The sequence below is a fragment of the Cuculus canorus genome, chromosome 30 (assembly GCF_017976375.1).
Source record: "Cuculus canorus isolate bCucCan1 chromosome 30, bCucCan1.pri, whole genome shotgun sequence".
Classification (NCBI taxonomy): domain Eukaryota; kingdom Metazoa; phylum Chordata; class Aves; order Cuculiformes; family Cuculidae; genus Cuculus; species Cuculus canorus.
Genome location: NC_071430.1, coordinates 501,405 through 527,377, shown reverse-complemented (window position 1 = coordinate 527,377; position 25,973 = coordinate 501,405). Strand labels below are relative to the sequence as shown.

The 25,973-nt window shown below is 59.4% G+C and overlaps 1 protein-coding gene across 6 annotated transcripts in view; it reads left to right on the top strand.

Moving 5' to 3' along the window:
- WIZ (WIZ zinc finger) overlaps positions 1-25,879 on the top strand; it is a 49,875-nt gene extending 23,996 nt beyond the window's left edge. The window contains exons 3-13 of one of the 6 annotated variants that reach the window (XM_054051775.1): positions 3,511-3,571; positions 5,217-7,741; positions 7,898-8,263; positions 15,121-15,288; positions 16,595-17,095; positions 19,864-20,168; positions 20,268-20,397; positions 21,867-22,397; positions 23,271-23,699; positions 24,552-24,744; positions 24,866-25,879. In XM_054051775.1, the coding sequence (XP_053907750.1) occupies positions 3,511-3,571; positions 5,217-7,741; positions 7,898-8,263; positions 15,121-15,288; positions 16,595-17,095; positions 19,864-20,168; positions 20,268-20,397; positions 21,867-22,397; positions 23,271-23,699; positions 24,552-24,744; positions 24,866-25,028 (5,372 nt within the window). In that variant the 3' untranslated portion in view covers positions 25,029-25,879. Of the gene's footprint in view, positions 1-1,804; positions 2,144-3,510; positions 3,572-5,216; positions 7,742-7,897; positions 8,264-12,517; positions 12,761-15,120; positions 15,289-16,594; positions 17,096-19,863; positions 20,398-21,866; positions 22,398-23,270; positions 23,700-24,551; positions 24,745-24,865 lie in introns of those variants that run through there. The other 5 variants (XM_054051776.1, XM_054051774.1, XM_054051773.1 and 2 more) reach the window with 5 other exon arrangements.
- The last annotated feature ends 94 nt before the right edge of the window (positions 25,880-25,973 follow it).

Here is a 25,973-nt window from a genome sequence, read left to right as displayed (position 1 = left end):
GGAGAACACCTCCCGTTGGGCTTCAGGAGGTTCCTTCACGGAGAGGTTTGTGTGAAGGCTGTGAAATCCCAGCGAGTTCGCGCTGACCGTGAGCGTCCCGGGGAGCAGAGCCAACATCTCAAGATGTTTCAGACTTGGACGGCGCGGGAGGAATCCTCAGCTCGGCGGAGTCGGGGTGGAATGCGGGACACGAGCCAACGGCTCCTTCCTTCCTGGACTTGAGCTTTGTGCTCCACTCGGAGCCGTCCGTCGAAAGCCAAAGGTCCTCACAGGACCTTCATGGTGTGAAAACTTGGGGCACCGTCTCCAGAATCGAAGGTGGGAGTGGATGAGGGACTCCTTATTGCTGAGCCGGACTTGAAGATCCGCGGCCGAGAAGGCCACCAGGATCGGATCGGATCAGCCATGGGGTGGCCAGAAGGTCCAGGGGAGGGATGGTCCCCCTGGGGAGGTGCCACCTCGAATCCTGGGTTCAGGTTTGGGTTCCTCACTCCAAGAGGGACATTGAAGGGCTGGAGAACATCTGGAGAAGGGAACGGAGCTGGGAAGGGGCTGGAGAACAAGGGAAGGGGCTGAGGGATCTGAGGGGGGTTTGGGCTGGAGAAGAGGAGTCTGAGGGGAGACCTCATGGCTCTGAGCAGCTCCTGAGAGGAGGTTGTGGTGAGGTGGGCGCTGGGCTCTGCTCCCCAGGAACACGCGATGGACGGGAGGAGATCCACGGCTGTGATCCGAGGATCCATGAGCCAAGGACCCACAGCTGTGATCCAAGGATCCGTGATCCGTGGATCCAAGGACCCACACCCGTGATCTGAGGACCCATAGCTGTCATCTAAGGGCCCACGGCCATCATCTTATGACCTATGAACTTGATCCGAGGACCCAAGAACCCCCGACCATGATCTGAGGACCCACGGCCGTGATCCGAGGATCCATGATCCATGGATCCAAGGACTCACACCCGTGATCCGAGGACCCTTGGCCATGATCTGAGGACCCGAGAACCCATGGCCATGAGCTTAGGACCCATAGCCGTCATCTGAGGACCCACAGCTGTGATCTTAGGACCCACGGCCGTCATCTGAGGACCCATGGCTGTTCTTTGAGGACCCATAGCCATGATCTTAGGACCCATAGCCATCATCTGAGGACCCACAGCCATGATCTGAGGACCCACAGCTGTGATCTTAGGACCCATGGCCATCATCTGAGGACCCACGGCCATGATCTGAGGACCTGAGGACCCAAGAACCCATGGCCATGATCTTAGGACCCACGACTGTGATCTTAGGACCCACGACTGTGATCTGAGGACCCATGGCTGTCATCTGAGGACCCTTGGCCATGATCTGAGAACCCAAGAACCCACGGCCGTCATCTGAGGACCCACGGCTCTTCTCTGAGGACCCACGGCTGTGATCTGAGGACCCATGGCCATGATCTGAGGACCCAAGAACCCATGGCCATGATCTTAGGACCCACAGCTGTGATCTGAGGACCCATAGCCATCATCTGAGGACCCACAGCCGTGATCCAAGGACCCTTGGCCATGATCTGAGAACCCAAGAACCCATGGCCATGATCTTAGGACCCACGGCCGTGATCCGAGGACCCACGGCTCTTCTCTGAGGACCCATAGCCATCATCTGAGGACCCAAGAACCCATGGCCATGATCTTAGGACCCACGGCTCTTCTCTGAGGACCCACGGCCGGGATCCGAGGACCCACGGCTCTTCTCTGAGGACCCACAACCACGACGTGAGGACCCACAGCCGTGATCTGGGGGTGTTGGAGCTCTTGGAGGAGACCCAAAGGCATCATCGTGGTTCCTCCTGGGAGGAACCCGTGGAGGAGCCGCTCCGGATGGAGCTTCCAGAGGGGCGAAGCCAACCCTTCCAAGCCATGGAGGTCCCTCCTCTCTCCGGGTTTCCGAGGAACCGGGACGGAGCTCCTCAGCTTTATCCGGAGATAAATCACCGCCTGTTTTCCTCCAGAGGAGACGGCCGCTAAAAATAGAAGCAGCGCCGGAGAACAAAGGAGGTCCCGCGACGCTCCTTCCGTTGTCCTTTCCTGGCAGTCCTTCGTCCCTGCTCCTCACCGGGGATCTATGGAAGCGTTTCCATCCCTTCCTTCAGGACCGTTGGGGTTTGTCCCACCCTTTCCTCCCCCCATCGCGTTGGTGATGGGGCTTTTCCTGCTCGAAGCTTCTCCTCATCCCGTGGATCGGTCCTGGAGCTCCACAGGTGTCTCCAGAAGGATTGGGGAGCCACGAGAACCTGATGGAGGGGTCAGAGATGCCACCGCTTTGACCACCAGTCCTCGGGTCACGGTTGGAGAAGCCCTCCAAGATCCAGTCCTCGGGTCATGGTTGGAGAAGACCTCTAAGATCCAGTCCTCGGGTCATGGTTGGAGAAGACCTCGAAGATCCAGTCCTTAGGTCACGGTTGGAGAAGCCCTCCAAGATAAGGTTGAGATAAGGGTTCTCCATTGCACTCTGAGCTCCGTCCATGGTGTCCTTGAGCTCCTCCAGGGTTGGGATAAGGGTTCTCCATTGCACTCTGAGCTCCATCCATGGTGTCCTTGAGCTCCTCCAGGGTTGGGATAAGGGTTCTGAGCTCCGTCCATGGTGTCCTTGAGCTCCTCCAGGGTTGGGATAAGGGTTCTGAGCTCCGTCCATGGTGTCCTTGAGCTCCTCCAGGGTTGGGATGAGGGTTATGAGCTCCGTCCATGGTGTCCTTGAGCTCCTCCAGGGTTGGGATGAGGGTTCTGAGCTCCATCCATGGTGTCCTTGAGCTCCTCCAGGGTTGGGATAAGGGTTCTGAGCTCCGTCCATGGTGTCCTTGAGCTCCTCCAGGGTTGGGATAAGGGTTCTGAGCTCCGTCCATGGTGTCCTTGAGCTCCTCCAGGGTTGGGATAAGGGTTCTGAGCTCCGTCCATGGTGTCCTTGAGCTCCTCCAGGGTTGGGATGAGGGTTCTGAGCTCCGTCCATGGTGTCCTTGAGCACCTCCAGGGTTGGGATAAGGGTTCTCCATTGCACTCAGCTCCGTCCATGGTGTCCTTGAGCTCCTCCAATGTTGGGATAAGGGTTCTGAGCTCCGTCCATGGTGTCCTTGAGCTCCTCCAATGTTGGGATAAGGGTTCTGAGCTCCGTCCATGGTGTCCTTGAGCTCCTCCAGGGTTGAGATAAGGGTTCTGAGCTCCATCCATGGTGTCCTTGAGCACCTCCAGGGTTGGGATAAGGGTTCTGAGCTCCGTCCATGGTGTCCTTGAGCTCCTCCAGGGTTGAGATAAGGGTTCTGAGCTCCGTCCATGGTGTCCTTGAGCTCCTCCAGGGTTGGGATGAGGGTTCTCCATTGCACTCTGAGCTCCGAGGATGGGCAGATGGAGCAGAGGTGGTGGATCTCATGGGCTCCTCCATCTTTTGGACCCACCAAACCACCTTCGCTCCGTTGCGGAGGTCCTCGAAGGAGCCTCCGGTGGGCGCTGACCTCGGCGCTTTCCTCTCGTTGCAGATGAACCCGGTCCCGCCCTCTCCGGTGCCGTCTCGGCCTCAGCTCCCCGGACCGACCTCGGGTAAGTTCTCACGGAGCACCAAAAAGAGCTCCTCGGTGGCTCCCGGAGGTCTCGGTCCCACCAGACCCCACCGGTCGGTGTGCTCGGCGCAGCGAGGTGGGCGCTGCTCGAGGTCATCTCACTCGTTCTCCTTCCCACCAAACCGTCTGCTTCTTCCTTCCCAAAGTCCCTCCTCGGAGCCACCGGGTTCCACCTGGGCCCGTCCTGGTTCTCCATGGACCCACCTGGTTCCACCTGAGCCCATCCTCGTTCTCCATGGACCCACCTGGTTCCACCAGGGCCTGTCCTGGTTCTCCTTGGACCCACCTGGTTCCACCTGAGCCCATCCTGGTTCTCCATGGGCCCATCCTGGTTCTCCATGGACCCACCTGGTTCCACCAGGGCCCATCCTGGGTCCACCTGAGCCCATCCTGGTTCCACCTGGGCCCATCCTGGTTCTCCATGGACCCACCTGGTTCCACCTGAGCCCATCCTGGTTCTTCTTGGAGCCATTGTGGTTCTCCATGGGCCCATCCTGGTTCTCCCAGGAGCCACCGGGTTCCACCTGGGCCCATTCTGGTTCTCCATGGACCCATCTGGTTCCACCTGAGCCCATCCTGGTTCTTCTTGGAGCCATCGTGGTTCTCCATGGGCCCATCCTGGTTCCACTTGGACCCACCTGGTTCCACCTGGACCCATCCTGGTTCTCCATGGAACCACCTGGTTCCACCTGGGCCCACCGTGGTTCCACCTGGGCCCATCCTGGTTCTCCATGGACCCACCCTGGTTCCACCTGGGTGCCTGCTGGGGTGGGTGGTGCTGGTGTCCCACCGACCACCACTTCGGGGGTCCCAAAGCTGCTGAGGGTGACCCAAAGCCACGTAGGGTTGTCCCAAACCTTCGAAGGGTGTCCCAACGGGGCTGAAGGTCTCCCAAAGCCATGGAGGGTGTCCCAAAGCTTCTATGGTGTCCCAACGGTGCTGAAGGTCTCCCAAAGCCGCTGAAGGTGTCCCAAAGCCACCGAGGGTGACCCAAAGCCGCTGAGGGTGACCCAAAGCCACCGAGGGTGACCCAAAGTCGCTGAGGGTGGAGGTGGGAGACGTGGGGATGGGGACCATCACCTGTGAACATCTCAAGGAGTTCAGAGGGAAGAGGGGAGGAGAAGATGAGAGTGAGAGGGGCGAGAGGAGGAGGTGGGAGACATGGGGATGGGGACCATCACCTGTGAACATCTCAAGGAGCTCAGAGGGAAGAGGGGAGGAGAAGCTGAGGTGGAGGTGGGAGACGTGGGGATGGATACCATCACCTGTGAACATCTCAAGGAGTTCAGAGGGAAGAGGGGAGGAGAAGCTGAGGTGGAGGTGGGAGACGTGGGGATGGGGACCATCACCTGGAGTGAACGCAGAGGAACCGCTGGAGGGAGAGGATGTGGAGATGGGTGGGCGGCGCTTGGAGTAAGCGCAGGAGAAGCTGTGGGAACGCTTGTGGGAAGGGATGGACTCCTTTACGTCCCAAATCTTGGGGACCGTATGGAAGTCACCATGAAATCCTCAACCCATCGTTGTGCCGTAAGAACGGCGCCGACTCGCTTTGGGTCTTGGAGAACCCTTTTGTCCGTGGACTCCTTTGTGTCACCTCCTTAAACTCTTCCCCAACTCCTTTGCAGCTCCACGAACGACGAACGTTTGGACTTCCAGAAGGGTTTGTACCGGGCGGAGGTGAGAAGCTCCGTAGACCTTCGCAGCGTGGCCACCGCCGCCGAGTGGACCCCTTCCGCGGGCAGCGACGAAAGCACTTTAGAGAGGTTCTCCACCTTGAGGGACTCCAAGGACGCGCGAGGAGTGAAGGAGTCGACGTTCCTGGTGGAGCCCCACGGTGGAAACGCCATCCGGGTGGAACCGGAGAGCGACGCCGAGGAGATGGATGGGGGCGAGGGGGGCGCCGGGACATCGCTCGGGGCCGGAGAAGAGCCGTATCTTCCAAAGGAACCAAAGCAACTCGAAGGTCTCCACCGAGAGCACTTAGAGAAGAGCAAGAGGGGCCTCCAGAGGTTCGAGTGGGTTCCTCGACCCACCAGGAGCCCAAGTCCTCCTTACAAGGACGTGACGAAGCCAACGGATGTAGCAACCGCTTCGCCCTTCCGAGGCCACGTCGGGCGTGAAGTGCCTCCTCCGTTGACTCCGACCGTGTTCCGGAAGACCTTAAACCCTGTCCTCCCCAAGGCCAAAGGCCTGGAGAGCTCCTCGAGCCTCAGGAAGGGGCTGATGGTGGAGGCGGACTTGGGCGAGATCGACGCCCTCGCCGCGGCCGAGTGGACCATCCAAAAGCCGAGTCTTCAGCTGAGCGGAGACCTCGCCGTGGGCAAACAGTCGTGGACGGTGAACGCAGAAGACTCGGTGGAGAGGATCCCGCTGATGGCCTTGGAGGCGGCTCCGTGCAGCTCGTACGACGTGGAGGTGAGGCCCTACGTCTGCGGGGTGGTGGTGGAGGAGCAGAGCAAGGAGGAGGTGGGCCCCGACGACGACCCCTCCGTCTACACCTGCATCGAGTGCAGCATCTACTTCAAGAAGAAGGACCATCTGATGGATCACATGCTCCAACACAACCGAGGAGCCGGCGGGGACCAAGACGGAGACGCTTTGGGAGGTCAATGCCAGTTCTGCTGCAACGAATGCGGTTGGGCCTTTGGAGACCCCACGGCTTTGGAGCAGCACAAGAGGCTCCACCAAGAATCCCGGGAGAAGATCATCGAGGAGATCCAGAAGTTGAATGAGTTTCCAGACGAAGGTCGAGACGCTCGTTTGCAGTGCCCCAAATGCGTCTTCGGCACCAACTCCTCCAAGATCTTCGTCCAACACGCCAAGATGCACGTCAAGGAGAGGAAGGACCAAGGGGCCAAGAACCTCAATCTCTTTGGAAGCGGCACCGGCGGAGAACTACGAGACGATGCCACCACGCACGGCATCTACAAACCCTTCCAAACCAACGAGCCCCCACCCGGCACCGCCAAAGCTCTCCTCACCTGCGTCCTCTGCGGCTTCCCGGCTCCCAACAACGACATCCTCAAGGAGCACATGAGATACGCTCATTCCCACCTCAACTGGGACGCGGAAGGGTACGAAGATGATCCCAACCAACCAGGAACCAGCCGAGATGCCTACAGCCCCGCCAGGTCCGGGCGCTTCGCCGAGGTGGAGTATTTCGGCAAAGCCGAACGGTTTTTCCCTCCTCCTCACCGGGAAAGCGTCTCCCACTATGAAACCATCGCCGGCTTTGGTCCGACCTCTCCCAGGCTCCCCAGGAGCAACGGCGCCGGGAGGAAGGACCACCACGGCTCAGGGTTTCCCGGTAGGAAAGCGGCTCCGTACGTCGCTCCTCCCAAGGCTTTGGGTTTTTCCTCCAGCAAAGCTTCTTCCCACGTGGCTCTTCAGCAGCTGAAGAAGAAAACGGGAGGACAACGCCTCGAAGGAGAAGGCGACGGCCTCGGAAACCAACCGGTGGGGTTGGAGGAACTGAGGCACAAGTGGGCGTTGGCCAACGACGTTGGGAATGTGGAAGAGGAGATCTCCATCAGCACCGAAATAGATCTGAGCGAGAAGCGAAGCGGCAAAGCCGTCGCTGTCCCTCAAGCGGCTCTGGACCTCAAGAGGACCTTCCGAGACACCTTGAAAGCCACCGATTCGTCCATAGCGACGGAGGAGCAGCGGCAGCAGCTGCGGATGATGGTGCCCCTCGTCCTGCTGGAGGAGATGAGCCTCCACCCGAAGGCCAAGAAGCGCCCTCGGAAGCTCTTCAAGAAGAAAACCGTGTTCCCTCCTCGGGATTTCATGCTGGAAGAACCTCTTCCCTTGGACGTTCTCCTCTTGGATGCTCCTCTGGAGGGAACTCTGGACTTGGATGACTTCTTGGACTCAGATTCGCCCATGTTGAAGAACGAAGAGAGGAAGTGTCCGTACTGCCCGGATCGCTTCCACAACGGCATCGGTTTAGCCAACCACGTGAGGGGTCACCTCAACAGGGTCGGGGTGAGCTACAACGTCCGTCATTTCATCTCGGCAGAAGAAGTCAAAGCTATTGAGCAAAAGTTCTCCTTCCAAAAGAAGAAGAAAAAAGGTAGTATGTACCCAAACCGCTTCGCTTTCTCTTTTCGGGCTCCAACCGGTGGGTTTTTCTCCTCCCACCACGAGTTGGGTACGTATGGCGATGGGGCTCAACCGCAACCGTGGTGACCACCACCGTGGTGGGTTCGGTTCCTCCCTCAGAAGCTCCGGTTTGGGTTTTTTTTGGAGGGAGAAGGGGAGTTTCTCAGCGTCGCTGATGGTGGTCTTCTTCTTCTTCTTTCCGCAGTGGCCAACTTTGACCCCAGCACCTTCAGCCTCATGCGCTGCGAGTTCTGCGGCGCCGGCTTCGACACGCGCGCCGGGCTCTCCAGCCACGCCCGCGCCCACCTGAGGGACTTTGGAATCACCAACTGGGAACTCACCATCTCGCCCATCAACATCCTCAAGGAGCTCTTGGCCAACTCTTCCGAGCATCCGTTGGTGCAGGCGGCTCTGGCGATGGAACCGTCGTCTCCGGGAAGAGAGAGAGAACCTCACGGCTTGGTGACGCCCAAAAGCGTCGTCTCCGGAGCCGAGGGCGGCGTTCCGCGCTCTCCGTTGTCTCCGTTCCCCACGGCGTGGGTGGATGAGTCCTTGCAGGTCTACAGAGACGGTGAGTTGGCCCTCAAGGTGTTCCTCTTCCCAGAACGGGACCTTCTCGGAGGACGGGGGTGGGATTAATGGGTGGAATTTGGTGGGGACGTACGGTTGGGGCTCAACCAACTCGGAGCTGTGGTGGATGGAGGTGGTGTGGCCTCTCGAGGGGTGGATCCCACCGGGAAGCTGAGCTTTGGGGCTTTGGCCTTTCAAGGCGTCGCGTTTAGGAATGAGGTTTCCATCAGGAAACTTCCAAAGCGCCGTCGTGGGGGGGAGGAGAAGGTTGGGCGGAAGGCGGGATGGGACCTCAGGTCTGGAGAGCTGCGAGGGAGAGCGGCAAAGGGCCTTCTCAAAGGGGTTTGCGTCTGCGTTGGTTCTCCTCCATCGGTGGAGCTTCAGCTTGAGGTGGAACTGATGGGCTTTGAGATCCCTTCCAACCCATTCCAGGATTCGTGGTGGATCTGGATGGGCTTTGAGGTCCCTTCCAACCCATTCCATGATTCGGGGTGGAACTGAATGGGCTTTGAGGTCCCTTCCAACCCATTCCAGGATTCATGGTGGATCTGGATGGGCTTTGAGGTCCCTTCCAACCCATTCCATGATTCCTGGTGGAACCTGGAGCTTCACGTCCGGCTCTGGAGGCCACGGAGGTGATCTGAGGGTTGGAGAACCTCCCGGAGGAGATGGGCTGAGAGTTGGGGTTGTTCAGCCTGGAGGAGAGAAGGTTCTGGGGGGACCTTGGAGGATCTTCCAGTAGGAGAGGGGCTCCGGGAGAGCCGCGGAGGGGATGAAAGGAACAGTTTGGAGCTGAAAGATGGACATTGAGGGGAGATCTTGAGGAGAAACGTCCTCCTGGGAGGGTGGGGAGGTCCACGTCGCCCCGAGCAGCGGCTGCTCCATCCCTGGAGGGGTTGAAGGCCACGTTGGATGAGTCCTGGAGCCCCTGCTCCAGCGGGAGGTGTCCCCACGGCAGCGGTGGGGCCGGATGGGCGTTGAGGTCCCTTCCAACCCATTCCAGGATTCATGGTGGATCTGGGTGGGCGTTGAGGTCCCTCCCAACCCAACCCATTCCAGGATCTTCCCATCTCCTCTTTCCAGCTGTGATCTTAGAGCCTCAGCTGTTGATGTTCCTCCACGGCTTCACCCCTGGTGGCCGTTGGCCACCTCTGAGCTTTGGAGGGTTCTCCCCCCTCGTGTCCATCCCAGTCCGGGCTGTGACCCATTGGTGGTTCCACCATCTGCTCCGCTTTTTGACATCTTTGAAGGTTGAAGGACCTTCTTTTTTCTCCTCTCTTTATTCTTCCCCCCATGACTTCTGGCTCCGAGTTGTCCTCTTGGAGTTTGGTGGCTTCTCCGAGGAGATCCCCCCCCCGTCCCCGTCCTCGGTGGCACCGTTGGCGCCGTTCCTTGGGCGTCTCCTGGCTCCGAGCCCGCTGGCGGCCGTCCCGGAGGACACGTGGGGATCTTGGCAGGCGTTGGGAGATGTTGGGCAATCACCACCTCCTCCTCCTCCTCCACCTCATCTTCTCCTCCCTCCGCGTTGTTGTCACCCATCGGGAAGCACCACCGTTGCCTTTTCTCCTCCTGGATTGAAGTCCCCCCGTGGTCTCCAGGGTCTTCTGCCGGAGACCTTCTTCCTCTTGATGACCCCTTACGGCGAAACGGTTCCTCACGCGTGAGGAGCAAATCTTCTCTTGGTGGTGGAGCTTCCACCCTCAGCAGAGCCGGAGAAGACAAGTCCTGCTCCTCCAGAGCTCATCCAGCCTCGCGTGGGTCTTCAGGAGGAGGAGATGGTCCTCCAGGTGCTTTCCGCTCGTCTGGAACTCCAGGATGAGGACTTGGAAGTGAGGTTTGACCCCACCGTGTCCTTGGCTGCATCTTCTCCTTCTTTTGAGCACAGTTCGAACATCCGTAGGACCTTCCGGTGTGGAGGGACCCATGAGGGTCACCAACGTCACTCCCACCTGGAGGCAACTTCATGGAGAAACCCGATAGCTAAGAAGGTTCTCCCAACGGTTCTTGTCCGCCAACGGACTTGGGGCCACGATCTCGTCCTTGAGGAGCTCCTTCTGGTGCTTGACCACCCTGTCCATGCCAAAGTCCTCCCCAGGGGCCCATCCGACCTTCTCCTGACGGAGCTTTAAGCCGTTCCCTTGGATCTGACACCTTCAAGAAGTCCCTCTCTGCTCATCGTCCATGGGGACATCCACCATGTCACCCCTCAACCTTCTCTTCTCCGGGCTGAGCAGTGGTCCTCGTGGCTCCTCTGCTCTTCCCACCATCCCCCTTCTCTCCTTTGGACACATTCCAGGCTGTGGAGCTCCAAAGAACTCAGTGGTGACACCACCAGATGCTTCTCCCTCCCCTTTTCCAACTGTGGTTTCTTGGGGGTGTTTGAGGACTCGGGAATCGCTCTTCTACCCCAAAGGTCTCCAAAGCTGCTGAGAGGAGACCCTCAGGGTTGTCACCGCATGGAGACCGCAGCTCCTGGGCTTCTCCGGTTCCTCCTGGAGAACATCAACCTTGGGCTCCTTGGCTCTCTTCTCACCTCGGAGCAGGTGGATTGTCCATCTCCCGCCTCTTCTCAAGCTCCTTCAGATGCAAACCGACGGAGGGATCTGAACCACCAAAGCTTCCCCCATCCTTTCCTCCACCCGAAGTTCATGGAATCCTGGAATGGGTGGAGTTGGAAGGACCTCAACGCCCATCCAACCCCACTCCTACTGTGGGGACACCTCCTGACCCATCGGGGGCTCCGACCTCCATCCGATGTGGCCTTCAACCCCTCCAGGGATGGAGGAACCGCTGCTCGGGGCCATGGGGACCTCTCCACCCTCCCAGGAGGACATTTCTCCTGGGATCTTCCAGGAGATCTTCCATCATCTCCATCTTTGACCCCTGAAGTTCCCCCCTGGTCCCACCCCGACCCACAGCTCCTCCATCCCCATCTTTGACCCCCAACTGCCCCCCTCGTCCCACCCCGACCCACAGCCCCTCATCTCCATCTTTTGACCCCCAACTGCCCCCCTCGTCCCATCCCGACCCACAGCCCCTCATCTCCATCTTTTGACCCCCAACTGCCCCCCTCGCCCCACCCCGACCCACAGCCCCTCCTCTCCATCTTTTGACCCCCATCCCGAGGCCTTTGGGTTCCTCATCCACCGCCGCCTTCTCCCTTCCAAAACGGCGTTTCCATCGCATTCTCTCCTTCCTCCTCTCCTCCAGTGTGGGGCTGAGATGTGGGGCTGAGATGTGGGGCTGAGATGTGGGGCTGTGGGGGGGCTGTGGGGCTGAGATGTGGGGCTGAGGGGGGGCTGAGATGTGGGGCTGAGATGTGGGGCTGAGGGGGCACTGTGAGGCTGAGATGTGGGGCTGAGGGGGCACTGTGAGGCTGAGATGTGGGGCTGAGGGGGGGCTGTGGGGCTGAGATGTGGGGCTGAGATGTGGGGCTGTGGGGCTGAGATGTGGGGCTGAGATGTGGGGCTGAGATGTGGGGCTGAGGGGGGGCTATGGGGCTGAGATGTGGGGCTGAGGGGAGGCTGTGGGGCTGAGATGTGGGGCTGAGGGGGCTCTATGGGGCTGGGATGTGGGGCTGAGGGGGCGCTATGGGGCTGGGATGTGGGGCTGAGGGGAGGATGTGGGGCTGGGGGGGGCTGTGGGGCTGAGGGAGCTATGGGGAGGCCCCATTTCCATCCTGCCCATAGTGTGGGGCGCTGTGGGGCTGAGGAGGGGCTGTGGGGATGAGATATGGGGCTGACAGGGCGCTATGGGGCTGGGATGTGGGGCTGTGGGGCTGAGATGTGGGGCTGAGGGGGCGCTGTGGGGTTGAGTTGTGGGGCTGAGGGGAGGCTGTGGGGCTGAGATGTGGGGCTGAGTGAGCTATGGGGCAACAGCAGCGCCGTTTCCCGCCGCGGCTGAAGGCAGCCGAGCCTGAGGCCGCGCTGTGGGGCAGGAGCAGGCCGAAGGGCGGCCCTATGGGGCTCCTGCCCCACACCCGCTGCCCCACACCTCGCTATGGGCCCCCCTGGTCTCCTCGCTCGATTATTCGGCGCTCCCTCACTACCCCCCCTCGCGCTCGATGATTCGGCGTTCGATTGCGCGGCGCTCGCCCTGGTGTGTTTCTCCCCCCTCCATCCCCCCCCCCCCCCCCCCCCAATGCGTTTCCGTTGCGATCCCGCACTCGGCGCTCGACCGCGTGGCCTGGCGGTTCGGCGCTCGACGCTCTGGTGTCCGTCCGTCCCCCCCCCCTCCACTTTTCCCCTCAATGCGTTTCCTCCTGGCGATCCCTCCACTCGGCGCTCGACCGCGCGGCCTCGTGTGCGTTCGGGGGCGCGCGGGTCTCGGCGCTCGACGCGCCGCCCTGGCGGCCGCTCCGCGTGCGCCGGAGCCAAGATGGCGGCCTCCACCTCCTCGCAGCCCAAAGTGACAAAAGCGGCGGCGGCGGCGCCGCGACCCCGAGACCGGGATCGGGGCGGGGACGGCGACCCCGAGCCCGAGGCGGCCCCCGAGCCCGGTGAGGCCCCTCCTCTCCTCCGCCGACCCCGCCCCGGAGCCCCGGGGACCGCCCAACCCCTCCCCCCGCGCCCCCCCCCCCACCCCCCCCATCCAGCGCCGCCGCCGCCGCCCCCCCCGGGCCCGAATCGCGGCCTCCGCCGGGCCCGGCCGAGCCCCGCGGTAAAGCGAGCGGGGGAGGCCCCGGCGGGGCCGGTGCGGCCGAGCCACCGCCCTCCTTTGTCCGCTCGCGGCCCGGCTTTGTCCCGGCTTTGTCCCTCGCGGAGGGTCCCGGTGCTGCCGCGCCGGTTCCTCAGGGGAGCGGGGAGGGGGGGGCGAGTCCCGACACCCCCGAAAGCCCCGGGGGGCGGCGAGGAGGGGAAGAGGAGGGGGGGGAAAACCCGTCCGGCCCCGGGCACCGCCCCGGGCTGCCAACGGCCCGCGGGGAAGAGCCGGGATCGCTCCTTTCTCCGAGGAGACCCCGCTGTCCCCGTCCCACGGGGAGACCCGAACCGTCCCCATCCCGGTCCCCATCCCTGTCCCCATCCCACAGTGTCCCCATCCCACAGGGAGCCCCACAGTGTCCCATCCCACAGTGTCCCCTTCCCACAGTGTCCCCATCCCGGTCCCCATCCCAGAGGGAGCCCCACAGTGTCCCCATCCCGGTCCCCATCTCAGAGGGAGCCCCACAGTGTCCCATCCCTGTCCCCTTCCCACAGGGACCCCACAGTGTCCCCATCCCTGTCCCCATCCGACAGTGTCCCATCCCTGTCTCCATCCCTGTCTCCATCCCACAGGGAGCCCCACAGTGTCCCCATCCCTGTCCCCTTCCCACAGGGACCCCAAAGTGTCCCATCCCTGTCCCCATCCCACAGGGACCCCACAGTGTCCCCATCCCTGTCCCCATCCGACAGTGTCCCATCCCTGTCTCCATCCCTGTCTCCATCCCACAGGGAGCCCCACAGTGTCCCCATCCCTGTCCCCTTCCCACAGGGACCCCAAAGCGTCCCATCCCTGTCCCCATCCCACAGGGACCCCAAAGCGTCCCATCCCTGTCCCCATCCCACAGGGAGCCCCACAGTGTCCCCATCCCTGTCCCCATCCCACAGTGTCCCCATCCCTGTCCCTGTCCCACAGTGTCCCATCCCTGTCCCCTTCCCACAGTGTCCCCACAGTGTCCCCATCCCTGTCCTTTTCCTCAAGGATCCACCACCATCCCTGTCCCCTTCCTACAAGAATCCACCACCATCCCTGTCCCTTTCCCTCAAGAATCCACCACCATCCCTGTCCTTTTCCTCAAGGATCCACCACCATCCCTATCCCCTTCCTCAAGGATCCACCACCATCCCTGTCCCTTTCCTCAAGGATCCACCACCATCCCTGTCCCCTTTCCTCAAGGATCCACCACCATCCCTGTCCCCTTCCTACAAGAATCCACCACCATCCCTGTCCTTTTCCTCAAGGATCCACCACCATCCCTGTCCCTTTCCTCAAGGATCCACCACCATCCCTGTCCTTTCCCTCAAGGATCCACCACCATCCCTGTCCCTTTCCTCAAGAATCCACCACCATCCCTGTCCTTTTCCTCAAGGATCCACCACCATCCCTGTCCCCTTCCTCAAGGATCCACCACCATCCCTGTCCCTTTCCTTAGGGATCCACCACCATCCCTGTCCCTTTCCCTCAAGGATCCACCACCATCCCTGTCCCCTTTCCTCAGGGATCCACCACCATCCCTGTCCCCTTCCCTCAAGAATCCACCACCATCCCTGTCCTTTCCCTCAAGAATCCACCACCATCCCTGTCCTTTCCCTCAAGGATCCACCACCATCCCTGTCCCCTTTCCTCAAGGATCCACCACCATCCCTGTCCTTTTCCTCAAGGATCCACCACCATCCCTATCCCCTTTCCTCAAGGATCCACCACCATCCCTGTCCCCTTCCCTCAAGGATCCACCACCATCCCTGTCCTTTCCCTCAAGGATCCACCACCATCCCTGTCCTTTCCCTCAAGGATCCACCACCATCCCTGTCCTTTCCCTCAAGGATCCACCACCATCCCTGTCCCTTCCCTCAAGGATCCACCACCATCCCTGTCCTTTTCCTCAAGGATCCACCACCATCCCTGTCCTTTCCCTCAAGGATCCACCACCATCCCTGTCCTTTTCCTCAAGGATCCACCACCATTCCCTTCTCCGGCAGAGAAACGCCGCCCTTCTCTTTCCTGTCCCCACACGCTCCCGATTTCTTCTGCCCCGAATCCCATGTCCGGATGATCCCGTTTGGAGCCTTCTGCCCCGAATCCCGTGTCCGGATGGTCCCGTTTGGAGCCCGTCGGAGCCCTTCTCCACCCCAGGAACCAAACCCGTCCTTCTCTCGGCAGTTCTGGCTCCGGAAGAGGACGACCTGGTGGCCATGGAAGTGGGATCACCCCCTCTCCCAAAGAAAAGCGCTCCTCCTCCGGCGCAGCTGGAGCCGCCGCCCGCCCGCATGGGGACCAAACTGTCGCCGGAGCCGCCGGGGAGCAAACCGGAGCCGCAGGACGCCAAAGGTGAGCCTTTTCCCTGCCTTTCCATCCTCTCCGAGCATCCAGCCCCGGGATTTTGGGCCAAGAGGGACCGTGCGTTGCTTTAACCGCTCCAAGACAATCTGCACGTTCTTTTACTTAATTAATCCTCTAATTAAGACGCTGTGCTGTGTTGTACTCCGCTCTCACTGCTTTATGTCCCTTTTCTTTCAGTCTCAATGCTTTATATCCATTCTTTTTCAGTCTCACTGCTTTATATCCTTTCTTTTTGGGTCTCACTGCTTTATATCCCTTCTTTTTGGGTCTCACTGCTTTATATCCTTTCTTTTTGGGTCTCAATGCTTTATATCCCTTCTTTTCCGGTCTCAATGCTTTATATCCCTTCTTTTCCGGTCTCACTGCTTTATATCCCTTCTTTTCCAGTCTCACTGCTTTATATCCCTTCTTTTTCAGTCTCAGTGCTTTATATCCCTTCTTTTTGGGTCTCACTGCTTTATATCCCTTCTTTTCCAGTCTCACTGCTTTATATCCCTTCTTTTCCAGTCTCACTGCTTTATATCCCTTCTTTTTCAGTCTCAGTGCTTTATATCCCTTCTTTTTGGGTCTCACTGCTTTATATCCTTTCTTTTTGGGTCTCACTGCTTTATATCCCTTCTTTTCCAGTCTCACTGCTTTATGTCCCTTCTTTTTCGGTCTCACTGCTTTATATCCCTTCTTTTCCAGTCTCACTGCTTTATATCCCTTCTTTTTCAGTCTTAATGCTTTATATCCCTTCTTTTCCAGTCTCACTGCTTTATATCCCTTCTTTTCCGGTCTCACTGCTTTATATCCCTTCTTTTTCAGTCTCACTGCTTTATATCCCTTCTGTTTCAGTCTCGCTGCGTTCTGTCCCTTTTCTTTCCGCGGTGCCAGCGGTTTTCCAAAGCTCCCAGACCTCATCCATGTTCCTTGCCTTCCTTAAACCACCTCAATCCGTCCTTCCTCTCCTAATGAACATCGTTCCTCTCAAACGATGTCTTTGGGATCCCTCTCTCTCCCGCTTTGGAGCTTGCCTGCAGCTCTGGAACCACCTTAGAACCACTCTGGAACCACCTGGAGCAGAAAATCCATCCGGAGCGGTGATCCCGTTGTCCCCACAGCCCGTCTGCCTCTTCCCTGCTTTATTCCCTGCCCGCACGATGCGTCTCGGTGCTCAAAATGAGGCTTTGGGGTGGGAAAGATCCTTTGGGATGGAGAAGCGGCGAGGCCGGAGGCTGCTCAGTGTTCCTCCAGGTGGGACCAAGTCCTGCTTTTCATTTTTCCTCTCTTTTTTTTTCCTCCTCTCTTTCAGCCCAGAACCTGACGACGTGCGAGGTGTGCGGCGCCTGCTTCGAGACCCGCAAAGGCCTTTCCAGCCACGCGCGTTCCCACCTCCGGCAACTCGGAGTGGCCGAATCGGAGAGCAGCGGCGCTCCCATCGATTTGCTTTACGAACTGATGAAACAGAAAGTCAAACCTGACGGGAGCTCCTTAACTCCTGTCCTCGGGAAGAAATCCGGTTCTCCCAAAGACGCCACCGCTTCCCCTCGGCCCACGCTCTTGGCTCTCGGCAAAGCCGCCGACCGCCTTTCCGATGGGCCAATTAACAAAGCCATCAAATCCCCTCCCGGCTTCTCCAAGAGCCTCTCCCAACCGGGATCCCCCATCCTTAAGAAGGTGCCGCCCACCCTTTCAGGTTCTCCGTCTCCGAAAAACCCGGAGGAGAAGAGCTCCAAGCTGTCGCTGAGCCCGCTGCCGAGCTCGCCGAAGGCCCCGTGGCCGCCGGTGGATGACGAAGGACCCCTCAATTTAAGTGAGTCCATGGGGGGTTTTTTTTGGCCGGTGGTTTCCAGTTGGCTGAGGGAGAGGGAAATCCCAACTTCTCCCTTCTTCTCCCACCACACCGGGTGTCCCTCGGTGCTGGGAGGGTGTGGAGATGGGCGGAGGTGGGAAGATCCGTCGCCACTAGGGAACGGTGTTCCCTCAAGGGGAAAACGGGTGTTTCCATCGGGATTTCAGCCTCCTCTGAGCTCTTTGTGTGCCTCTTCCTCACCTCTCTCGGCTCTTCTGGTTGTGGTTGGGCTGCTGTGGAGCACATTCCTGCACCGCGGCTCAATCCGACTCCCTTCTCCAAACGGGATGGATTTGGCCCACGTTCTCTGTGCCGGATGCGCTGGCGCAGCTTTTGGGACCACAAAAGGTGTGTCCTTCTTCATCTCCAAACTCCATCTCGGAGTTCGGAGTTCCATCATCTCCGTTGATCCGATCTCTTGACACCAAAGTGCTTTTCCAGGCAGCAGCCAATTCCTGCCGCCTTCGCCCCGAGCACCGAATCCTGCCGGGAATGTCGTCCTTGACGGCTCAAAGTGCTTTGGTGCTCGTTAGTTCTTCATCCTCGTTTCCAGTGTTGCCTCAGGAGCCCATCCCACCCCTTTGTCCGGTGGGAATCGTGATGCCTTTGGGATCATTTCCCACCGTAAAGCAGAAGATCCTGTCCTGGTGTTCCACGTTGCGGTTTAAGACACGATATCCCTCAAAATCATCCTTAATATCTCCATCAGTGATCTCGACAGCGAGATCGAGGGCGTCCTCAGCCCGTTTGGAGGTGACCCCAAGCCCAGGGGGGCAGTTCCACACCAGAAGGACGGGATGTCACCCAGAGGGACCTGGACACGATGGAGAAGTGGGGCTGGAGAACCTCAGGAGGTTCCCCGAGGCCACGGGCAAGGTCCTACCCCTGGGTCGGGGCGGTTTCCATCCAGGATGGGGGATGATGGGATGGAGAGCAGCCCTGAGGAGAAGGACTTGCGGTGCCGGTCGAGGAGAAGCTCGACGTGAGGTGGCAACGAGCGCTCGCGGCCCAGAACCCCCCCGTGTCCCGGGCTGCATCCAGAGCCGCGTGGGCAGCAGGGAGGGAGGGGATCTGCCCCTCTGCCCCTCGCCGACACCTCAGCTGGAGGAGCGGGTCCAGCTCGGGAATCCTCACCCGAAGGAGGAGATGGAGCTGTTGGAAGGGGCCCAGAGGAGGCTCCAAGGATGCTGCGAGGGCTGCAGAACCTCCCGCCCGAGGCCGGGCTGAGAGTTGGGCTCGGTCAGCCTGGAGAAGGCTCCCAGGAGACCTTCGAGCAGCTGCAGCCCCTGAAGGGGCTCCAGGAAAGCTGCGCAGGGGCTGTTCCCAAAGGCTCGTGGGGATGGGACGAGGGGCAGCGGCGACAAACTGGAGAGGAGAAGATTTGGGGCTGGACTTAAGGAGGAACTTCTTCACCATGAGGTTGAAGAAACCCTGGCCCAGGTTGCCCCGAGGAGCCGTGGCTGCCCCATCCCTGGAGATGCTCACGGCCAGGTTGGATGGGGCTCGGAGCTCCTGATCCGGTGGGAGGTGTCCCCATGGTAGGGGTGGCACCGGATGAGCTTTGAGGTCTCTTCCAACCCAACCCATTCTATGATTCTATGATTCCTTTTTGGTGGTGAAACCTCTTCCCACTTTATCTTTCTCCTCCTCTTTAGCAGCGTGCCAGGAATCGGCACTTCTCGGGGTCAGGAGACGCCCTTTGCTCAGGGCTGAGCAATTCCGGGTGGGAATTGGCGCTTCTTGGAGTCCCCAGCCATTTATTCCTGATGTCCAGTGTGAGGCCGTTCCCCGTTCTGTCCCTGTGGACAGGAGCCCAACTCCCACCAACAACCTCCTCTCAGGTAGTTGTAGGCAGTGAGAAGGTCTCCTCTCAGTCTCCTCCAGGCTGAACATCCCCAGGTCCTCCTCAGACTTGTTCTCCAGCCCCTTCACCAGCTTCGTTGCTCTTCTCTGGACGCTCCAGAACCTCAACATCCTTCTTGGAGTGAAGGATCCAAAACTCAACTCGGTATTCGAGGTGTGGCGTCACCAGCGCCGAGTCCAGGGGCAGAATCCCTGCTGGCCACGCTGTCTCTGATCCAAGCCAAGATGCTCTTGGCCTTCTTGGCCACTTGGGCCACCGCTGGCTGACGTTTAGTTGGTGTCAACCACCCCCTCCAGGTCCTTCTCCTCCAGGCAGCTTTCCAGCCGCTCTTCCCCAAGCCTGGAGCTGCTCGGGGTTGGATCCCGAAGCGCAGGACTCGCCGTTTGGCCTCGTTAAACCTCCTGCCATGGGTCCAGATCCCTTTGGAGAACCTCCCTACCCTCCAGCAGATGGACACGTCCTCCCGGCTTCGTGTCATCTTGCCGAGGGTCCCTTTGAGGCCTTCCTCCAGGTCATTGGTGAAGATATTGGACAGGGACACCACTGATGACACACATTGATGGAGATGTTGTCCTGGGGACACCACCGGGGACCGTCCTCCGGCTGCACTTCATTCCATTGACCACAACTCTTTGGGCTTGGCCATCCATCCAGTTCTCCACCCAGGAGAAGGTGGTCCAGGCCGAGCCGGTGTCCTCAGCAGAATACTGCGAGAAACCGTGTCGAAAGCTTTACTGACGTCCCGGAAGACGCATCCACGGCCTTTCCCTCACCCGGGCTTTGTGCCCGCTTGGATTTTGGGGCAGAGATCCCATGGGTGTGTCCTCTCCGTTGAGTAGGTTTGGTCTTTCTTCTCTCTCCGCAGCCTCGGGGTCGGAACCGGTGCGTGATATCCGCTGCGAGTTCTGCGGGGAGTTCTTTGAGAACCGGAAAGGCTTATCCAGCCACGCGCGTTCCCACCTCCGGCAGATGGGAGTGACGGAGTGGTACGTCAACGGTTCACCCATCGATACCCTCCGCGAGATCCTCAAACGGAGAACCCAACCGCGGAGCGGCACCTCCAATCCCACCGGGCCTGGAAAAGCCATGGCCAAGAGCCTCTTGGGAAGTATGGGATCCTTGGAGCCTCGTGGTCCCGGAGAGCTTCATATCCCGACGCTCAGCAAGAAGGTCCAGCAACCCGGCAGCCCCCTGGGGCATTCTCCTACCTCGTCCCCACCTCCCACTGCCCGGAAGATGTTTCCAGGCCTTTCTCCTCCCTCCTTGCAGAAGAAACTCAAACAGGATCATCTGCGGCTGGAAATCAAGCGGGAGATGATGGCGGGAGGACTCCATGGAGAACCGCACCCATCCGATTGCACGTGGCCACCTCGGGAGGAGATGTCACCTTTGAACCTCTGTGAGTGAGCGGCTCGCGCGGTCCCGGCTCCGTCTGGGGGGCCGAGGGGGTTGAATTCCCTTAGGAATGGAGATATGGGGTCCATCTCCCTTCTGGACTCTCCCCACGGGAGGAGGTGCCTCCCTTGAACCTTCATTCCCCGCCCTTCCATGGGCTCGAAGGGGTTGCGCTCCCTCGGGAATGAGGAGATGGGGTCCGTCTCCCCTCTGGAGACCCTTCTGGACTCTCCCCACGGGAGGAGATGCCTCCTTGAAGCTTGTTTGTCGCATTCCCAACTCCATCCATGGGGTCGAGGGGGTTGAATTCCCTCGGGAATGAGGAGATGGGGTCCATCTCCCTTCTGGACTCTCCCCATGGGAGGAGATCCCTCCTCGAAGCTCAGTTGTCGCATTCCCAACTCCATCCATGGGGTCGAGGGGGTTGAATTCCCTTGGGAATGAGGATATGGGGTCCATCTCCCTTCTGGACTCTCCCAACAGGAGGAGATGCCTCCTTGAAGCTCAGTTCTTGTATTCCCGACTCCATTCATGGGGCCGAGGGGGTTTAATTCTCTTGGGAATGAGGATATGGGGTCCATCTCCCTTCTGGACTCTCCCCATGGGAGGAAATGCCTCCTCGAAGCTCAGTTGTCGCATTCCCAACTCCATCCATGGAGTCGAGGGGGTTGAATTCCCTCAGGAATGACGAGATGGGGTCCGTCTCCCCTCTGGAGACCCTTCTGGACTCTCCCCACGGGAGGAGATGCCTCCTCGAAGCTCAGTTGTCGCATTCCCGGCTCCATCCATGGAGTCGAGGGGGTTGAATTCCCTCAGGAATGAGGATATGGGGTTCATCTCCCTTCTGGACTCTCCCCACGGGAGGAAATGCCTCCTTGAAGCTCAGTTGTCGCATTCCCAACTCCATCCATGGGGTTTAAGGGGTTGAATTCTCTTGGGAATGAGGATATGGGGTCCGTCTCCCCTCTGGACTGTCCCTACGGGAGGAGATGCCTCCTTGAAGCTCAGTTGTCGCATTCCCAACTCCATCCATGGGGTCGAGGGGGTTGAATTCCCTCGGGAATGAGGAGATGGGGTCCATCTCCCTTCTGGACTCTCCCCATGGGAGGAAATGCCTCCTTGAAGCTCAGTTGTCACATTCCCAACTCCATCCATGGGGATTAAGGGGTTGAATTCTCTTGGGAATGAGGATATGGGGTCCGTCTCCCCTCTGGACTCTCCCTACGGGAGGAAATGCCTCCTTGAAGCTCAGTTGTCGCATTCCCAACTCCATCCATGGAGTCGAGGGGGTTGAATTCTCTCGGGAATGAGGAGATGGGGTCCGTCTCCCTTCTGGATCAACGTAGGGCTCTTCCTGCTGCTTCCATGAGCTCCGCTGCCGAAGGGTCCTTCGCTGTGGCCTGGAAGGAGTGGAGAGATGAGAATTGAGCCGGATCCTTCCCACCCCAAGCCTTCCTCTCTCCCTCCCTACAGCTTCTCGAGCTGATCCGGTGCGTGATATCCGCTGCGAGTTCTGCGGGGAGTTCTTTGAGAACCGGAAAGGCTTATCCAGCCACGCGCGTTCCCACCTCCGGCAGATGGGAGTGACGGAGTGGTCGGTGAACGGTTCACCCATCGATACCCTCCGCGAGATCCTCAAGAAGAAAACCAAACCGTGCGTCATCAAGAAAGAACCTCATCTTTCCAGCATCGAACCTCCTAAATCCATCGGCGAGGAAGGAACCGATCCCAAATCGCCAGGAAAAATCCTGCAGGGCATGGCGCTGACTCCGTTGGGCGGCCGGCCGGGAAAACCCAGCGCCGGCACCTCTGCCTTGAGCCGGGAGATCTCCTTGTCGCCGCTCACCACCAAAGCCCAAGGTGGATTCCTGGCTCCGTTGGCGACCAAACGGCCTCTTCCGGAGGATCGCTTGGGTCCGCACGGTGAAATCAAGCACAAAAGTTACATCCAGACGGAATTGGCCTTCAAATCCAAGACCGTGCACGAGAAACCGGCTCATACCTGTGAGTGGGGAGGGTGGGATGGGGCGAGAAGACCTTGGGAAGCAATTCCGGGGTGTCCGTCCCGGCACACGGAGCACCTGGGGATGGAGAACAGGGAGAGGCGCGTGGGGATTTGGGAGTGTTGGCTTTAATTCATCCGAATTAACTCGCTCCGTGGAGCATTCCCTGTGCTCTTGGACTTTCAGAAGGGTGGTGGGATGCTTCCGGGGCTGGAAAACGGGGAATTTCAGCCCCACGTCTCCATGTGGAGCAGGGAAGGAGCCGGCTCTGAGGAACATTCCGGGTGCTCTGACCCCAAACATTCCCAGAGATGCTTCCAGAGCTGGAAAAGGGGGAATTTCAGTCCCACATCTCCATGTGGAGCAGGATAGGAGCCGGCTCTGAGGAACATTCCTGGTGTTCCGACCCCCAATGGGCCCAGAGATGCTTCCAGAGCTGGAAAAGGGGGAATTTCAGCCCCACATCTCCATGTGGAGCAGGATAAGAGCCGGCTCCGAGGAACATTCCTGGTGTTCCGACCCCAAATGGTCCCAGAGATGCTTCCAGAGCTGGAAAAGGGGGAATTTCAGTCCCACATCTCCATATGGAGCAGGATAGGAGCCGGCTCTGAGGAACATTCCGGGTGCTCTGACCCCAAACATTCCCAGAGATGCTTCCAGAGCTGGAAAACTGGGAATTTCAGTCCTACGGCTCCGCATGAAGCAAGGAGGGAAGCGGTTCCAGGGCAGCTCCGTGTCGCATCCTTGCCTTCATCCCGGTGCCTCCCATTTGGTTGGAAGAGCCCTTTCAAGATCCTTGAGTCGCCGGTTGGATCTGGCTGATCTTGGAAGGTCTTTTCCAACCCGCTCCGTTGTGTTTCTCCGCTTCCGGCAGCCAGCGAAGCCTGCTGCGAGCTCTGCGGCCTCTACTTCGAGAACCGGAAGGCTCTGGCGAGCCACGCGCGGGCGCACCTCCGGCAGTTTGGCGTAACGGAATGGTGCGTCAACGGTTCGCCCATCGAGACCCTCAGCGAGTGGATCCGTCATCGGCCGCAGAAAGCCGGAGCGTATCGGAGTTACATCCAAGGGGGACGACCCTTCACCAAGAAGTTCCGTAACTCGGGCCACGCCGGCGGCGCTCGGCGGATGCCGCTCAGCCTCCAGGCCGGCAGCGTGGCTTTCCTGAGCAAGGGATTGCCGGGAGAGCTGGCTCACGGAGACGCCGGGAAGCTCCTGGATGGGGGAAGCGGTGGGGAGCGCCCCATGATCACCTCTCCCCTCTCCTTAGTGAAGATGGAGGAACATCAACGCTCCAACATCAACAGTGAGTGCGCAGAGGGGCTCCAGCGCCGGGAAAGCACCGGGAAAACCGGCCCCGGCTGCTCTGGTGTCCTTTAGCGGGGACTCCTCCTCCTCCTCCTCCTCCGTCTACTCCTTTCCCCCTCCTCCTCTTTTCCCTTCCCCTTCTTCTTTCTCCTCCTTCTCCTCCTCCTCCTTCCCCTTCCTCTTCCCCTTCCCTTCCCCTTCTCGTTCTCCTTCTCCCCCTTCCCCTCTTCTCCGTCTCCATCTCCTCTTCTCCATCTCCATCTCCTTCCTCTCCCTCTTCTACTCCTCCTCTTCTCCATCTCCATCATCTCCATCTATCTCCTTCTCCTCCTTCCCCTCTTCTCCATCTCCTCTTCTCCATCTCCTTCTCCCTCTTCTCCTTCTCCCTCTTCTCCATCTCCATCTCTTCTCCTCCATCTCCTCCTCCTCCTCCATCTCCATCTCCATCTCCTTCTCCCTCTTTTCCTTCTCACTCTTCTCCATCTCCTCCTCTCCTCCTCCTCCTTCCCCTCTTCTCCATCTCCTCTTCTCCATCTCCTTCTCCCTCTTCTCTTTCTCCCTCTTCTCCATCTCCTCCTCTCCTCCATTTCCTCCTCCTCCTTCCCATCTTCTCCATCTCCTTCTCCCTCTTCTCCATCTCCTCCTCTCCTCCATCTCCTCCTCCTTCCCCTCTTCTCCATCTCCATCTCCTCCTCTCCTCCATCTTCTCCTCCTCCTCCTCCATCTCCTCTCCTCCATCTCCTTCTCCCTCTTCTCCATCTCCTCCTCTCCTCCTCCTCCTCTTTTCCCACCCCTTCTCCTCCTCCCGCGGGTTGTCCCGTCTCCCACCCATGGGTTTCTCCTCTCCCAGAGTTCGAGCGGCGGCAGGCGAGGCCGCTGGATCCTCCTCTCCACCGGGAAGAGGAAGGCGCCGAATTCCAGCAGAAGCTGGAGGCCGCGCGGCAGCCGCCGCCTCGCGTCCGCCCGGTTCCATCCCTGGTGCCGCGTCCGCCGCGAACCTCCTTGGTGAAGTTCGTGGGGAACATCTACACCCTCAAATGCCGGTAGGTCACCTGGAAGACGCCGGAGTCATCCCGTATCCGTCGGGATGGGAAGCGCTGGGGCGCCGATGCTTCTTGCTGGGGGTTTTCTCCGGTCCGGATTTGACGCCGTTGTCTCCCGCAGGTTCTGCGAGGTGGAATTCCAGGGTCCCCTCTCCATCCAGGAGGAATGGGTTTGGCATCTCCAACGACACATCCTGGAAATGAATTTTTCCAAAGCCGATCCGTTACGGAGCGACGCCGCCCCCGCCGCCCCGGAGCCTCCGGCGCTCGCCGAGGCTCAGTAACCGCGACCCAGCGCCGACGCCGATGGCGCTCAAAAATCCTCACCTTCCCTTTTCCCCGGCCACAATTCCTTATTTTTAGGGGAAAAAAAAAGGGGGAATCGATGGCTCCGGAGCTTCTCCCCTTCCAAGGGAGGCGTTTGGAGGGGGCCGATCCCGGCCGCAAGCACTACATGGATCAAAACAACCCTCGGAGTCACGGATCCGGCGCCGGATCGGGGAGGGAATGGGCGTTTTCCCCCTTTCCTCGCTTCCCTAAATCGGTTTTTTTTTTATCCCAAAGAACGATCGGAGCCGCCGCGCCGGGGCCGGAGCCGCACCCCAGGGGAATTCGCTGCGGAGTTTCTATATTCCCCTTGGAATTCTTCTCTGTTCCACTTGGGATTTTCCTTAGGCGACGATTTAGTCCCGCGTAGATGTCGGAATCCTTCGGTTCCGGGATTGCATGTTGCCCAAAATCCCTTTTTCCGCCACCGAAACAAACGCCGCCGCTTCCCTCTTGGCTTTTTAGCACCGCGGCAAAGCAAAACCTCGCGCCGGATTCGCCTCCCGCGCCTGCGATTCCACCTGGAAAAGCAAAACCAGCGGTTGGAACCCACCGGAAAGCGGGAAAACCTTCCGGCTGGAGCCAGAAAACCGCGGAATTCCGGGTCTTTCCATCAGGAATCGGCAAAACCGAGCGGGTTTGGTTCAACCCTTTCCCCCCGTTTCACTGTTGCTTCGTTGTTTCTTTGTTCTTCCCGGTTTTTCTCGTATTCCCGACTTTTCTAAACTCTAGATTTCTGTAGAAAATAAGGAATATTCCTTTTTATTTGGAAATCCCCAAAACTTCCGGATTTCGGAAGGAATTTTAATGGAGAAATATTTTTTTTTCCTTTTTTTTTCCTTTCCGATTTGGTTCTGGGGGAGATTCCGGGGGTTCGTGTGCCGGGAATACGGGATGAGGGA